Here is a 15,398-nt window from a genome sequence, read left to right as displayed (position 1 = left end):
ACAACAGGAATGTGTCATGGGCAAACGACGAACCAAAACCACGACCTGTGACGACGCTAGGGTAGCCTCGGCATTACGGGGCAGGCAACGGGCCACGAGAAAACGGGCCAGAACGCACACCGCACTCCCCCCTCGTAGAGCCTCGCCGACTGTTTATTCGCCCTTGCGCCGAGGAACATTGTCTTCATCGACGGCACGCGCGCGTACCAAACGTCTGGGAGAGAGACGTCATCTTTCCCTCAAGTCGACGATCGATGACTTCCCCCCCCGGCGAGCATCTCGAAGACGCACAAGAAAGTGAGCCCTCGTCTAAACGCCTTCGTGACGGTGGGGAGGGAGGAGAGTAAAGAGACGTACGTTCGACGGACGACTGCCCGGGGAAACTCTTGCCTGTTTCTCTACTTGCCCATTTCTCTACGCCCACCCTTCCCCCTCCCCCCCTCGACGACGTGACACCGCATCCCGACTAGGACGTGCGGAAAAGTTAAGTGACACGGGGGATGACAGTCGTCGTCCTCGGGGGTCAGTCAGCATTAGCCTAAGAGTCAGCGGGCCGCGACTGCGGCGAAAAAAAAACCCCCATCGCGCCGTGTTTCACAAGAACACCTTCCTCCTTCCCTACTCAAAACCCTCACAAATGTCGCCCGTCGGTCACCGGATACGAGATGCCGCCACGTTAGCCGCACTCACTCGTCCGTCATACAGCGTTCACTGATAAGGCAAGGTTTAGGGGACTCGTGTAAGGTTGGGTTGCAATAGATGGTATTTCTTTCTTGCTTACGAGAGCCGGCGTCAGGCAGGAGAGGGGTGGCGCGCCCGTCCGGGTTCGTCCTCTCTCCGCCGCCGCCATCGGCTTCGACTCCGTCCACCATTGTGGTGACGGCAACTCTAAATTACACACAAACGCCGGTCCGTGAAGGTGTTTGGCCGACCTGGTCCGCATCCCGCCCTCTTCCCCACAGCAAAGGAGACCCAAAAGACCACCCCTGAGTGGTTCGGAGAGCGGAACGAATCATCCAGCCGTCACATCTGGGGTATAAACCTTCAGAGGGGTAATGCCGCTGACAAAAATAACAAAACGAGAATGAAAAAAAGAAAAAAAACCCTTTGTCCATACTCTGGAGACCATAAATTAAAGCCATGTAATCTTTCCGTAAACCCTATTCTCTGGGAGAGGAGGGGAGGGGGGACAGGCCATGTCCTGATCTCGGGTGATCCAATCCAAACGCCACGCTTAAAATGCAAAACAGGTGCCCAAAGCCAGATCGGGTCGGAAATCGAAACCGGTGAGGCGTTCTATGTGCGGATCAAGGTAATGGGTGGCGCTCTATGTGCAGTCCATTAATGGGGGGGTATTGATGTGTGTGTCGTGTTGATGTTAGATTGGGCGTTCAAAAGTTTGTTTGGTTGTCTGGTATCTGGTGTCGTCGGGGTGGTTGATTGGTGACAAATCCTCCGCCGCCGTGCAAGGTGTGGGTTGGTTGTCTATGATTCTAGTGTTTTGTTCGCTCTTCATTAAGGCCGTTATGAGTCGTGAATCCGCTGTATGTGACGCCCGGTGAGGGCGAGGGGGACCTTCTTCTCGTAAGGTTTCGAAATCCTGCCGACTGTCTCTCTTTCGTTTTCTCGCTCCTGGACTCCCTACATCCTCTAGAAGGTGCTCCAGCTCCAGTCGCGAGGAACGCTGGCGGCCACCTCAGGGCCCTTGGTGGGCGGCAGCATGCCGGGCATCGTCGGGGCCACGGGGCTCGCGACGATGGGGCTTGACGGGGTGTCGGAGGAGTCGGAGCTCTGATCGCTGCCGCTGCGGCTGCCGTTGCGGCTCTTCCATACCTTAAATTCGGTGAAGCAGTGGAAGCAGGCGCGGGCGAGAGAGCCCCTGGGGTTGTAGTTGCAGTCCTCGTCGAGGGGGATGACCTCGTTGGAGTGCGTGTGACAGAAGATGTTACCACAGCGGCGGCAGTGGTGTCTGCGGTTCAGAGGGGTGAACTTGCGCTTGCAAGTCGGGTCGTCGCACATGACGGACTCGGTATCGGGCTGCGGCGGGCTTGTTAGTTTCTCGACGCGACCATGACGGATAGAGGGGACAGAGCACGCGCGCGACGCGCGCATGTCCAAACAGACATACCTTCCAGTGCTTGCGGGTGGGCTCGCCGGTGACCTGGGGGAAGAGGTCGGCGTCCAGCTCGAGGTCGATGACCTTGCCGCTATCGCCGGTGGAGCGGCGCGACAGCTTCTGACCGAGGACGCTGAAGCCCGGAAGGCTGACGAAGCTGCTGTTGGAGCGGCGCAGGCAGAGCAGGTCGTCTCCGTCGGTATCTTCGGCCTTGGGCGCCCGGGGCTTCTTGGAGTGGTGCTTGTTGGGGCGCAGGACGGCGGGGACGTAGACGGGGTGCACCGACTCGGTCAGGCACGACTTGGGCGACGTGGGGGAGCCATCGTGAGGGGTGCTAAGAGGCGAGGTGCGGTTGCGAAAGGGCCGGGGCTGGGGCACCGTCTGGAACGACTGGGATCGACCATGGGAGAAGTGAGGGCGATCCTGGGGATAGAAGGGGCCGCGCTGGTCGGCGGGAGTAGGCATAATGAGATCGGTTGCCATTGTGTCGAACTGGGAATGTGAAGAGATGCTCGGGGGTGGTGTTTTGTTGGTTCAAGGTAGGCGTAGGATAAGATGAGGATTAACGAAGCGCGTCGACAATGACTGTGTAAGATGGCGCGCTGATTAAGGTGCGAGAAGGCGCGTGACGAGGAGGGAGGATTGGTGAGGACGAGCGACGAACGAGGCGTATTCTAATCACCCGGGGGTTGGAGTGGTGTGAATATTATGTTATTGTTGTTCTTGGTGTTGTTGCTTATTTGAGTGTTGTGATGTTGCGGGTGGTGAAGGAAGCAATCGCAGCAAGATGGATAGGGATGCGTGCGTGCGTGCAGTGCAGTGCAGTGGAAGAGAAGCGGGATAGTTGAAGTACTTGGGGCGGGATGCTGGGGGTCTAAATGGATGGGACGAGATTCGGGATGCGGAAGGGGGGCGTGGATTTTGGGCCGTTAGGGGGGGTGTGGTTGTGGGAAAAAAGAAGAGGGCGATTCAGTGAAAGGACCAGGGGAGGGGGGGTGGGTAGTGGGTTCCCTATTAGATTTAATGCTGCGGCAATTGGAGGATGAGAGTGTGTACCCGGCAGAGAGTCGGTGGGGACTGGGGGAGTGAGAGAGTGAGAGTGAGAGTGAGAGTGAGAGTGAGAGTGAGAGGAGTGAGTGAGGGTGTGTTGTGTCACTTGTGTGTGTGCCTCACTCACCACCCTCTTCTCTCACTCACCGCAGCAGTCTACAGCGTCCTCCTCCAACCCTTCACCACCAACCAGACTCGTCGTCGCTTTCCCGTCACTATCTGACCCAGGCCCCGTCCCTCGGGATGCACTCGCCGCAACCTACCATCGTACACACCCCCTCCTCCTCACGTCGAACGCAACAAACCAAACACGCTACGCACGCCGGACCAACATCTCCAGCTCTTTCCCCCTCCATGGACCAAACCTTCCTCAGGTTATCAGATCATCGCCAACCATTACAGGTTACGGCCAGGTTGTTGCTGGGTATGTACAGTAGGTAGGTAGTTGGCTTAGGAACGAACCGAGCCCAGCTCCAGGGCATCTTTGGGGGTTGGGAGCGCGGTCCGGAGAAGCCAAAACGGAGGCGCAAACCCCCCCCTGCGCGGTTACAGCGAAAAAGAGAGAGAGAGAGAGGGAGAGAGAGAGAACGGAGGCGGCGGCGGCGGCCACGATGATGCTGGAGGCGGCGGCGACCGCCCTTTCGCCCTGCAAGGAATCCCCCGTCTACACCCCTCCCCCCATCTCCAGAGTCCATCGCCCATCTCCATTCCCACCCAGTCCAAGATTCCGCGCACCAAGGATCTCCACCTCCCCGAGCCTCCAGCCTGCTCGTACGCTACGTACAGTACCTACAAATAGTGTGCTGCTGTACGCTATACAGGCAGGTACACTATTGCTTCCCAAGTACAGCAGGCTGGGCGGCCTTCTTTCCGCGCTCGTGGTTGGTCGTCGAGAGGTCCGAACCCTTGCCCAACTCAGCTCAGCACTGTTGACTTGGACGACCCGATCCCCCCCATCCAGCCGCCGTCCCAACTGTCAGTCGGCCACAGACTTTAATAGTGTACCCGTATGTGTGTAAGAATAGTGTAAGTACTACCTACAGGTATGTCAGTGAGGAAGAAGGCGCGTTCCCACAGTGGCTACTGACTGGATAACGAACCCCTCCTCCCCCTCCCGCATGGTCTCTCCTCTCGCTCATGTTCCGTGCCCATCGTCTCGTCTCGTCTCGTCTCGTCTTGTCTCTTGTTTATCCTCTCGCCTTGCCCGGTTTTTAGAAACAAGGACCGACGCTGCTCTTGCAAAAGGACCCTGAAATGAACAAAAACTACGTAAGTAAGGCGGTGGTCGGGGTCCTGGGCTCCTCCCAGGCGCGCTAAGGACTCGCTCAGTTAGTTCCACGTCGTTGAATGAAGATCGCTGGGGACCTCCCTTCTCTGACACAAGCAAAGTGTTTACAACGGGGCCCGCTGCCTGCTCGCGTGTCCCGCTACCCTTTTCCAAAGCGGCCTTGCGGCTTGCCTCCTTCTTCTTGCCGTAGTCGAGCCGCCGCTAATTCGCATCCCCAGGGATGCCCTCACCTATCTACCTACCTCAAAGGTGCTACTTATTTCTCTTCACCTTCCCCTAAGGATTAGTGTCCAAGGGCTCTCGTTTCGTAAGGATCGTGGACCAGGCCACCAACGGTGCCTTTGGTCCGGGTTCCCTCAACTCCTTTGCCGGTGACAGCCGGGCCAAGACCAAAGGGTCCCCGAGGGACGAAACCATGGGCAGAAAAAGAAGGGCGGCGGAAAAAAAGAAGGGGGAAAAAGCAACGATACCCATCCATGTATGGAGCGCCAGTAGGCTGGAGCCGCAAATTAGCGGTGGGCGAGAGGATTATAATCGTAGGCTGTCGGGGTTCAACCTTTGAGACAGAAGGTCCTCCCCGCCTTGGTCACTTAGACTTGGCGCGCGAACTCCCCTCCATCCAAGTCTCTCCAACTTTTTTTTTCTTTTGGCACTCCGGAGAAAGACCGCAATATCGCCTTGGCTCTCTCGGTCTTATTGTTGCCAGTAGTCACGGCGGCGGCGGCGGCGACGACGGCTGGACGACGACTGGACGGCAATGTCGACACGACACGGCCCAGCCCGTGTTCCTCGGGTGGAGGTGGTGTACTGTGACGACCGTCTTGTTGAGGTGCCGGCCGGGCTGCTGAACGATCGACTACCATCAGATGCTCGACAACTCCTCCAGTCTCCCCACATCGTCACCGCCAGCCCAGAATGATGGCCAGGGGGGACGCGACCCGTCGGACAGAGACCGATCTGGACTCTCTGTCTGCCGTGTCCTGTGTGTGTGTGTGCGTTGCAAATTGCCGGCTGCCGCTCGTATCGCATCCACGCGGTGCGCACCGACCATGCCGCGCCGCCGCCGCCGCCCACTGTCGAGGGGGAGGAAGAGGTAGAGAGAAAGAGAGAGAGAGGCATATCGGGATTCGGGGATGCATCCTCCACTTCTTCCATGGCATGGGTCCTGGCAGACAGGGATGGGTGGAAACGCACCGACATGACAGACACGGAATAGCGCCTCCAACCTTGATTCTTTGTACGTAGGAGAAATGCTGAGCCGCCTGTTCCTGGCGTAGTGTGTCGTGGTCTGTCCGGACATGTTCTCCTGCTGGCCTCGGTTTGTAATTTGGCGGTGTCTCGTGGCTCTGATATCTGTTGTTCATGGTTTTCATGACAAGCGTTGTGTCGTATCGTGTCGTGTCCTTTTCCGTCGAGGCTTCTCCTTTCGAGGCCTCTCCCCCGTTGACGCTGGACGGGCGGCACTGTCTGACTCTTTTTTTTTTCTCTTTTCGATCAAGGTAGTAGTAGTTGATCCCGCTCCGTCCATCCCCTCCCGATGCGTGGATGCGTTTGCGCGCCTCCATAAGACCCCATCCATGGCCCATCACACAGCCTGCAGGATACCTCATGCGCCTGCGCCGCGATAGGCGGAATCCAATCGTTCTGTGCAACGTCGGAACTCCTGGTCTGAGTGCCCCTCTTGGTGATGACAGACAGCCTGGGATTTGCTGCATGTAAGTCGCCCGGGATCGAGAGAAGAGGAGCCCGTCTTGCATCCGTGCAACCTGTATTACACGTCTCGGCTTGATACAGCCCACATATGCAAAGGACAGCTTCGTTTGCAGAGGGGCAAAAGATTCCTGCAAAAGACCGCCCACCGCCCACCGCCCATCTAATTGCTCGATTTGCTGTATTGGAGGCATCTAATTCCAGCCGGGATCGCGTCCCTCTCCACATTGCGTGTGGGGATTCAATAGCATCTCCTCCAAGTCTATGGGACGGGGGGCACCGCTGGCCCAACTGGACCAGACGAACGCTGCTCATTTCCAATCGTGACTCGCTGTCTGCCATGTCCGATCTCCAGCCCCCTTCCCCCCCCCCCCCCCCCCCCCCCCCCCCCCTCCCCGGTTCGACGTCAAGGCTGGGCTGCTTGTTGCTTGTTCTTGTTGCTGTTCACCTGGTTGGCAATGTCCGTCGTCTGGACAGTGGGTAAGTGCGTAGGCTCCATCTTCCAGCCCCCGACGCTCAGCTCCATGCTGATGCTCCATCACGGTTGTGGGTTTGGTGGCACAGCGTCGTGGCGTGTTCGCACGCGGTATCCGATCCGTACTGCTGTTTGCGAAGCACGGAGGCTGCGGCAAAACCACATGGCAATAACGTCTGAGGGTTTTGCCATGTCGCTGCGACCCCTTTGCCCACAAATTGAAGTTGGCCGTCGGCGACAACAAGAACAGGAACAAGTGCCGCAATGACCTGCGCTAGCTGCCACGCGCATCACACCGTCGGCGGGCTGTCGTCGGGGGCCACTGTTCGTCTCCATCAATACGTCAAACTCGGCCGTCGTTCGCACCCTCAGTGGCCAATTGATGCCGATCTGGCGTGTCGGCCGAGTGAGAGTCCACGTTTTGCTTGGACCGATTGTAGGGGACGGACTGGTTGGCTCCTCGGAGCTGTCAGCCTACTGTAGTGCACTGTCGCAGGGGCAAACCGGTAGTCGGGGTCCTCGAGTCATTTCAGTCTGACCACTGAACATGACGCAGGCCGTGACGCCTGGTGATTTCGGACAATGTCCATCCATTCCTGCGGAGAGGGAGGGAGAAAGAAAAAGAGATCTGCTCCCAAAACCTGACGACTGAGCGGCAGAGTCAAGGGATGAGAGGGTTCGACACACCCCCCTCCCACCATACGGCTGGCTCATGTTCTGCCGCCTGCGGCTGTCAGGCAGTGGAAACCCCCCCTCTCCAATCCAAGAGTCCTAACGCGAAGCGAGGCCGTGAAGAAACGCATAGGCCGGATTGAGAAAAGGGTGCAGCAGGACTGAGGAAAGGGGAGGATCCAGAAAACCTCACGCCGCAGGAGAGCCGCCGGTGCCCACTTGCGCTCCCACGGCCCACGGCTACAGAACACGTCCAGAAGCCTGGAGAACGGGGATAGAGGGTCGCCTTGACTTGGCATTTGCAAATAGCTTGGTACAAGGCCCCCATCCGAGCAGTGGTTCTCGTGGTTCTCGTGGCTCTTGTGGGTTCCCAGTGGATTCAACGGCTATGGTACTCCGTTCTCTGTGGCGGGGATCCCAGCGAGTGGGCAAAACCGCTGCGCAGCATTTTGATGATGGACGGACGGGGGGCCCTTTCGCCACAGCCTCGCGACGACAGTCTGTTCGTCCGCTGTCGCCGAGCGCTAGGACTTTACCTGCGCGGTAGCGCGCAGTTAGAAGGGGCTTCCGCTTTTCAAACCTGTGAAAGGCTCATGGCTCAAAGGGTCCCTCGCCCCCCCCGGAATATGGCCGGCCGACTCCACTCGTCTGATGGGCTTTCGGTACTCGACCTGTTCTCGACATCAACGCCCGGCCGAGGCTCAATGGCATTGTCGGGACGGACGTGGAGGCGAAACACAAAGGAGACGCCGCGGTAACGGGTTGCATGGTGGACGGAGCCGAGGGGTGGCGGTCGAACTCGGTGAGACATGCGCTCAGGGCCGACAAAGACCAGAATGTGGCCGATGAGTCGGCGACGGCGACAGCAGCGAAGACGACGACAACGACGAAGACGACGACTGAGTTTCCCAAACCGACACCGACATTTCCGTCGTGGTCGTGGTCGTGGCCGTGGTCGTCATGGTCTCGTGGTGTACCGTACCTGTTCTGTTATCCCTGTAAGATGATTGGGCGCCTGAGTCGGTTCACTGCCAACTCGAGCGTTCCCTCTCGTTCTCGGCCGGCAACCGCACGCAAGGTTTTTCTTCTTTCTTTTTTTCTCCTTTTTTTTCTTCTTCTGCCATTCCCATTTTCCTCTTTCTGCCAATGTTCGCAGGTGGGTACGGGAATCTTCGACTGCAACGGTAAAACAAGAGTGAACCCCTTCCTTTGGGTGGTTGGCAGGCGAACACTGTGGTCCAGGATCCCCCGTACGCCGCCACGACGGCTGTCTCGCCGCAATCATCCCTACGGCGGGTTTATCATTTGAGCGCGCATGCAAACGTGGTCTTCCCCGGATCGGACGCCAAATGAGACATGACATGGTGTATCCGTCCAAAGTAGGTCGGGTAAAACGAGCCTCATTTCAATATGACGGGGCGAGAAAAAGCAAGGGAGGCTCGAGCGGGAAGGGCTGGCTGGCTGGTTTAGGAGGGGGGGGGAAGCTGGTTTCAGCGATAAGAGAATCAGGTGAGGGAAACGATAGGCGCTGCCTGCTGCAACTCACTCACTTGTCTTGTTGGTTAACCGTTCACGGTTCCGAAGGGCCGGGACGGAGATGGTGGAATGGTGTGCAGATGCGGGATTGTCGGTGAGTTTGGGATTGGGGGGGATAAGGGGAAGGGGAAGGGGGAGGAGGAACGTCGCATCGGCAGTCATTGATTCTCGCGCCCCTCCCCAGACGGGAAATCTCAAAAGGGAGATGAAAATGTGAGGCCTTTTTCTCCGTTGCTTCGTTTAGGTTTAGGGGAAGCGGAAGAAAAGGCGATGCAAATCAACGACCAACAAGCCGTTTTGCTGGGACACGACATCACATCGTCAACCTGGGAAGGCCAGTTCAGTTCAGTTCAGTTCAGTTCAGAACAGAGTACGTACCTACCTACCTACCTACCTTATACAGAGTTACGGGGCACAGAAGACACCTCAGAGCACAGAGCATGGAGTACGTACTCTGTCTCTGTTCTGTGGGAGAAGGAGGAATCGAGATAAGGCCCCATTCTTCCTTCCTCGCGGCAAAAAAGAAAGAAAGGAGCACAGACACACTTGTCCGTATTAAGCATCCATGCTGCGTGCCATGCTTCGCGATCCCTGCCCTTTGCACGCATTGATGCAGGGTCTTCGACGCCTCATTGGTCGGTTTGTTGGCGACCTTATCGCCGGCCGCTGATTGGACACGCACTTCCCTGTCGTTGATGTATAATTGCCTCAGGCATTAATAACAGGGAGGGGTGTGTCTTGTGCCAGGTGTCGCGTCTGGCAAAGCGCGGCACGGGCTGGCAGACAGCCGACCGCCCGTTGGCGTCTGCAGCTGCAGGGCTATGACCGACGGCATGTGACGTCGCTGGCCGGCCGGCATCCCTCCTCTGTCCAGTTCAGTCTTCACCGCCTAGTGACATACCGACACAATCACCACCACCCACACGTCCACTCGTCCGCACGTCCACGGATCGCCCAGCTAGCTATTTCTACTTGCTTTTTGGCCATGCCATGCCATGCCATGCCATGCCATGCCACGCCACGCCACCCCTGGCCGGGGGATTACTGCCGCCCGTCCACAAGCAGGGCGTTTGAAGCCTTATCGCATAAGGGGGTGAGGGATAGGATCATGGCCGGTCCATGGATGGATGGCCGGCCGTTCGTCCTCACTTCAATGTCTCCCGGAAGAGGCTCCGGATGGGGGAATTGAGAGACAGGAGACGATGCCCAAGGGTGGCTGGCAGGTCCAAGACGGCCATCACGATTCACTACGACAACAACGACGACCATCACCAAGACGTTCGTTTCCAACCGCTGCACGTCAGTGCAAAAACGGTTGTGGTTCGCCGCCGATCCGTGACGTCCAAGGGGGATTTTCATGATCGCCCGCGCGGGAAAAGGGAAGGAATGCGGCTTGTGTGAGTGTGAGTGTGAGTGTGAGTGACGGGAGCGCGCCCAAGAAGAGTCCAAAGAACTGAATGACTGAATGACTGACTGGACTGACTGGACTGATTGACTGATTGACTGACTGACTCCAAGCAAACTCCCCCGCGGAGACGCAAAACCAACTCCAACGAACCGGCGCACCCCACTGGCTGGCTGGCTGGCTGGCTGGCTGACTGGCTGGCGCATCATCCTCCCCCCCCCCCCCCCCCCCCCCCCCCCCCCCCCGACACCGGTCGCACCGGCCGGGAGAGCAAAGCGTCGAGGGAGCATCCAGCGAGCAGATCTCCATGTTTCGTCGCATCTTTTTTCCCCCTTTCCCTCTTCTCTCTTGTTCGACCGCCATGACGTATCCCAAAGCGCTGCTCCTTTTACCGCTCTAGGAAGGCTGACACGGGATCTCCCCCCTCCATCGACAGTAATCGAGATGGACAAACAACCGCCGCCCTGCCAGTTCCGACTCCCTGCGTCCCACGTCCGTCCCACGTCCGTCCTCCGGCCGCGGTCTCACTGACTCGGGAGTCCCTCTCCCCCCCTGGGCCATTGACGACAGCTTATGGGCTCCGGGATCGCCAGTTCTTGCGTCGTCGTGGTTTTGAAGTCGTTCGTGATAAGCAAAACATGACGTCGGCGCTGTTCATGGCGCTCTTCCCCCTTGCCCCTGCCGTCCGGGGTGCCGTCTCTGGGGATCGGGGAGTGATGCGGCTGTCCTCGAGGAGCAACTGCAGCCGCCTGGACATACATCGTATCGAGGGACCAGCACCTCCCAGTCAATCGGAAGGAAGGGGGTGTGTGAACGGAAAGCAAACGGCATTTCCCCGGTGCCCTGCCCTGGGAAGGCCTGGGAAAGGTGGTTTGTGCTTCTTGCTGATCGCGTCGTGCCTATCGCAACCCCAAAATGAGCTTGTTGTTTTATTGTCATTTTATGGTTTGAATCGGCGCCGCCGTTGGGCACGACCTTTGAAACGAAATGATGACCCAAACTCTAATCCCCGGTTGAACGTCTGTCTGATGGTTCAGGCCGGCGGGCAAGGTTTACCGTTTGTTTGTCATATCAATTTGGATGATGGTTATTGGACTGATATGGCAACTCTGGATGGATGATGGATGTGATGTGGCTCTGGGGTAGAGCCACCCCCTTCGCGAACTCCGGGGTTTTTTTTTGATTTGGACGAGCTGAACCGGATGGAAAGTCTGATTGCCTCGTGGCCGGCCGCCCTGACTCGCGGACGGATATCTCACGCCAAATGTCACGATCATCTCTCTCTCGAATGTACGCCGAGCGAGGGCTTGGCTTAATTGAAAGCGCAAAAGTAAGGGGATTCATTCGTGATAACTATCTTCTGAAGAACGAGACCATTGCAAAACAACAACGCCTCGCAACCCGTGAAATGCCCCCAATCAGTACCAAACAAGATTAAGGCGGGGGGGAAGAAATACCAATGACCGTTCCATAACACCCCGTGATATCATAACCATCAGTAAAGAACGAGAGGAGGAAGAATAAAATGAAATAAAAATTAGAAAAAAAAGAGAAAAAAAACAAGTCATATTCGTCACCAGACGATACTCGCCGGGCCAAGCACATCGGAAAGCGGCCGGCGAGGATGCCCGGCGACGCCCTCCATGACCTCCGCCAGCCGCGCCACCACCGCCTCGGCCGCCTCCCGCGAGAGAAGGTCGCTGGCACCGGCGACCCTCACAGTCAGCGTCGTCTCCCTCTCCTCCACCACCTCCTCCCCCCCGCCGAGCGCGGACGTCACCACCAGCCTCTCTGGCACGGCGTCCGGCTCGAACCAGTGCACCCTCCCCCCTCCGTCATCGAGGTCCAAGGCCGCCGGACGCGTGTCGAGGCTCGAGTGCTCCACCACCGAGTCCAGGGCCGCCGCCGGGCCAAGAGTCCTCCAGGCCGTGCAGTGCCGGATGATGTCCGCGAGACCGAGGGAGTCCGCCTCGCCCATCGCGACGTGTTGGTCTTGGACCCCTCGGAGGTAGCTCTCCGCCGTGGTCACGGTGCCGTCTGGCAAAGGTGACATCGGGACGGACACCCTGACGGGGACGGTGTTGATGCAGGGCCCCATGACGTCCTGCACGCCCGGGATGCCGGCGTTGCGGCCCGCCACAACACGGCCGAAGACCACCTCTCGGCTGTCTGTCAGGCGCGCGAGGATGGCGGCCCAGGACGAGGTGAGGAGCGTGGCCAGCGTCAGCCCGGCGGGGAGCCGGGGCGTGGGAATGACACGGCTGGCCTCGACCCTGAATGGTTTCGTGCTTGGCGACGACGCTCCGTGCCGGAGAGCGCGCCCTAGGCTGGTGGGACTCGAGCCGTCGAGGACGCGGCGCCAGTACGCGATGGAGCGTGCTTCCTGTTGGCGGGCGTGGGCGAGGTAGACGGAGAAGTCGACAACGGGGGCCGGCGGACGGTCCCGGTAGGCGTCGACCAGAGAGGCGATGATGGACGGGAAGCAGACGCCGTCGTATTGCGCGTGGGACAGGCGGACCATGAGGCGGTTCGCGCCCGAAGCGTGGCGGAGGAGCCTAAAGGACGTGAAGGGCGTCAAGTAGTAGTAGTCGCCGCCGCCGCCGTCGGGCTCGAGGCCGCGCTGTGTTGATCTGGCGCACTGCTCCCGGGAGGCGTCGTCGATGTCGCCGCCCACGTCGACGGTGTCGAACAGGAGGGTATCGTCGAGCCGTGCCAGGACCACTTGCCAGTGAACCCCGTCCAGCGGGATGAACAGAGTTCGGAGGATGGGCACGTGGCATGTAAGTAGCTGGCAGCCTCGTCGGAGAGCGTCGACGTCCACCTTGGTCCCGAGGTCGAGGAAGAAGAAGTTGAACGTCTGCTCCGGGAGGCGAGCGGCGCGATCGAGGACTTCCTGCTGGAAGAGGGTGACGGGCAAGATATCCTCGACGTCGTCGCCGGCAACGCCGCGGGTTTCGTGCAGATGGTCACGGATCCGGTCGACGATGGGACGGTCGACGAGGGAGAAACGGGCAGGCTTCGTCGGCGTAACCGAAGGGCCGAGTTGTACGACGTTCGATAGAGATGCGAGACCGGCAATGGTGGGATTCTTAAACACGTCGGCGACCGAGAGCGCGATGCCGGACCTGTGGGCTTCGCCGACGAGCCTCATGACGCTCAGCGAATCGCCACCCAGGCGGAAGAAATCGTCATCGACCCCGACAGAGGAGGCCTCGTCGATCTCGAGCGTCACGGCCCAGAGTCTCTGCAGCTCGCGCTCGACGTCGTTGGACGGCGCGCGTCGGTCTCCCCGGGCCGCACGACGGCGGAGGTCGGCCAGCCGCCGAGCCGAAAAGGATGCGCCGATACCCCGCAGCTTCTTGCGGTCCGTCTTGAACGAGGCGTTGGTGGGGATGCCGTCGAGTCTGAAGTAGACCGACGGGATCATGTAGGCCGGCAGGCGTCGGGCGAGGTCATCGGCCGCCGCCGTGGATATCTCGCAGACCGTGACGACGCCTTTGCCGCCACCTTCGCCCTCTGCCTCACCAGCGCCGGGCACCAAAAAGGCCGCCAGCACCGGGGCGCCCCCCTCAGGCACGATGACTTCTGCGGCGACCTGGCGCATCTGCGGGAGACACTCGCGGAGGTGGTGCTCCGTCTCCCCCACCTCGACCCTCTGCCCGCGGATCTTGATCTGCGTGTCCTTGCGGCCCAGGTACGCGAGCGTGCCGTCCGGGTGGTACCTCACGAGGTCTCCCGTCTTGTAGACCGTACCGCGCCGGCCGGCCTCCAGGAGCCACGCCGGGTCCTCGACGAACGCGGCGGCGGTCCTCTCGGGGTCGTCCAGGTATCCCTGCGCCAGGATCGGCCCCTCGACGAGGAGCTCGCCGACGGCCCCAACGGCCGCGAGCTTCTGGTGGTTTGTCGGGTCTGCCACCCACGTCGCCGCTCCGACCCCGGTTCCGATGCAGCTGGCGTCGGGCCTGGAGAAGTCGAGGTCGTAGATGGTCGACACGATGGCGGTTTCCGTGGGGCCGAAGCAGTTCATGACCCGGGGGAGGTGGCTCCATCTGGTAAAGTCCGTCATCAGGGGCGCCTCGCCGGCCAACGTCAGCGTGTGGAACGACGGCACCCGGCTCGGCTCGATCAGCCTCGACACCGAGGCCGTCACGGCGGCCGTGTTGACCTTCATCTCGTCCATCGCCTCGCTGAGTCGGCCGAGCCTCTGGTCCTCGGAGGGGGTGGCCACCACGCCGCCCCAGACGAGCGTCGTGAAGATGTCGTAGCAGGAGGCATCAAAGGTGTAGGCGGCGAACTGGAGCGTGCGGGTTTCGGGCCCGTGGCCCATGCGAAGCCCGTGGTGGTAGCAACTGCTGCTGATGGCCCGGTGCGACACGACGACCCCCTTGGGCTGTCCTGTGCTGCCGGAAGTGAAGAGGACGTACGCAGTCGAGCTGGGGGTTTGTGGCGCCATGCCAGGCTCGTCATGTTCTGAAAGAGGCTCGTCGTCGTCGTCGTCGTTGTCGTCACCGTCGACGACGATGATCCGACGGCCGGCTCCGACGTCGAGATTCGAGTACTGCGCCGAGACGAGCACGACCCGCGCCCGAGTCCGAACGAGCACCCGCTCGCGCCTGTCCGGGGCCTGGGACGGATCCAGGGGGACGAAGGCGGCGCCGGCCTTCAAGACGGCGAGCATAGCGACGACGGCCCATTTTGACTTTTCAAAGCAGAGGGGGACCTTGGCGCCGAGTTCGACGACGCCGGCGCGCCGCAGACGACGCGAGAACTGAGAGGCTTCGGCCTCGAGCTGGCCGTAGGTGAGGTCGCCGTCCCACGCGCACACGGCGGGGGCGTCTGGGCGGGAGCGTGCGTGTTCCGATATCAGGTCGTGCAGACAGCGCTCGACGGGTTGGGGGACGATGCGGTTCCAGCTTTGGATCAGGTCCTTGTCGGCGCTGCTCAGGAGGTTCACCTCTTGCGTCGTCGCACGGGGGTCTTGCAGGATACCGGCCAGGGCCGAACCCAGGCACCGGGCGACGTGTTCCGCCTGGGCTTGCCCCAGACAGCTGGAACGGCAGTCCAGCTCGATCCTGAGGGCAGAAGGGGTGTCGACGGCGCGGATGGAAATGTCGTACTGCAAGATTGTTAGCCGTACTGTCTTGAG

The 15,398-nt window shown here is 59.9% G+C and overlaps 6 protein-coding genes across 6 annotated transcripts in view; 4 read left to right on the top strand and 2 right to left on the bottom strand.

The window, feature by feature from the left end:
* Positions 1 to 748: 748 nt before the first annotated feature.
* CDEST_00712 (Putative FYVE zinc finger, Zinc finger, FYVE/PHD-type, Zinc finger, RING/FYVE/PHD-type) lies at positions 749 to 2,941 on the bottom strand. The gene is made up of 2 exons (XM_062916871.1): positions 2,129 to 2,941; positions 749 to 2,037 (listed from the first exon to the last, which is right to left on the bottom strand). The coding sequence occupies exons 1-2, from the start codon at positions 2,597 to 2,599 to the stop codon at positions 1,651 to 1,653; spliced, it is 858 nt and encodes a 285-aa protein (XP_062772922.1). The 5' UTR covers positions 2,600 to 2,941; the 3' UTR covers positions 749 to 1,650.
* An 836-nt stretch (positions 2,942 to 3,777) lies between these two features.
* CDEST_00711 (uncharacterized protein) lies at positions 3,778 to 4,733 on the top strand (the record flags this gene model as incomplete). Its single annotated transcript, XM_062916870.1, has 2 exons — positions 3,778 to 3,974; positions 4,230 to 4,733. The coding sequence occupies 2 exons, from the start codon at positions 3,778 to 3,780 to the stop codon at positions 4,417 to 4,419; spliced, it is 387 nt and encodes a 128-aa protein (XP_062772921.1). The 3' UTR covers positions 4,420 to 4,733.
* A 1,266-nt stretch (positions 4,734 to 5,999) lies between these two features.
* Positions 6,000 to 7,476, top strand: CDEST_00710 (uncharacterized protein; the record flags this gene model as incomplete). The annotated part of the gene is made up of 2 exons (XM_062916869.1): positions 6,000 to 6,506; positions 6,576 to 7,476. The coding sequence occupies one exon, from the start codon at positions 6,000 to 6,002 to the stop codon at positions 6,171 to 6,173; it is 174 nt and encodes a 57-aa protein (XP_062772920.1). The 3' UTR covers positions 6,174 to 6,506; positions 6,576 to 7,476.
* Positions 7,477 to 8,314: 838 nt separating this feature from the next.
* On the top strand, positions 8,315 to 8,672 carry CDEST_00709 (uncharacterized protein; the record flags this gene model as incomplete). The annotated part of the gene is made up of 1 exon (XM_062916868.1): positions 8,315 to 8,672. One exon carries the CDS (start codon positions 8,315 to 8,317, stop codon positions 8,618 to 8,620), a length of 306 nt encoding a protein of 101 aa, XP_062772919.1. The 3' UTR covers positions 8,621 to 8,672.
* A 1,882-nt stretch (positions 8,673 to 10,554) lies between these two features.
* Positions 10,555 to 11,635, top strand: CDEST_00708 (uncharacterized protein). Its single transcript, XM_062916867.1, has one exon. It carries the CDS (start codon positions 10,891 to 10,893, stop codon positions 11,371 to 11,373), a length of 483 nt encoding a protein of 160 aa, XP_062772918.1. The 5' UTR covers positions 10,555 to 10,890; the 3' UTR covers positions 11,374 to 11,635.
* A 190-nt stretch (positions 11,636 to 11,825) lies between these two features.
* Positions 11,826 to 15,398, bottom strand: part of CDEST_00707 (Putative AMP-dependent synthetase/ligase domain, Condensation domain, AMP-binding, ANL) — a gene marked incomplete at both ends in the record, with an annotated part of 28,854 nt that continues 25,281 nt past the window's right edge. The window contains one exon of the mRNA XM_062916866.1: positions 11,826 to 15,368. Within this exon, the coding sequence (XP_062772917.1) occupies positions 11,826 to 15,368 (3,543 nt within the window). The remainder of the gene's footprint in view (positions 15,369 to 15,398) is intronic.

The sequence above is a fragment of the Colletotrichum destructivum genome, chromosome 1 (genome assembly GCF_034447905.1).
Source record: "Colletotrichum destructivum chromosome 1, complete sequence".
NCBI classification, from domain to species: domain Eukaryota; kingdom Fungi; phylum Ascomycota; class Sordariomycetes; order Glomerellales; family Glomerellaceae; genus Colletotrichum; species Colletotrichum destructivum.
The sequence above is the reverse complement of the archived record's forward strand: the minus strand, read 5'-3'. Positions and strand labels throughout refer to the sequence as shown.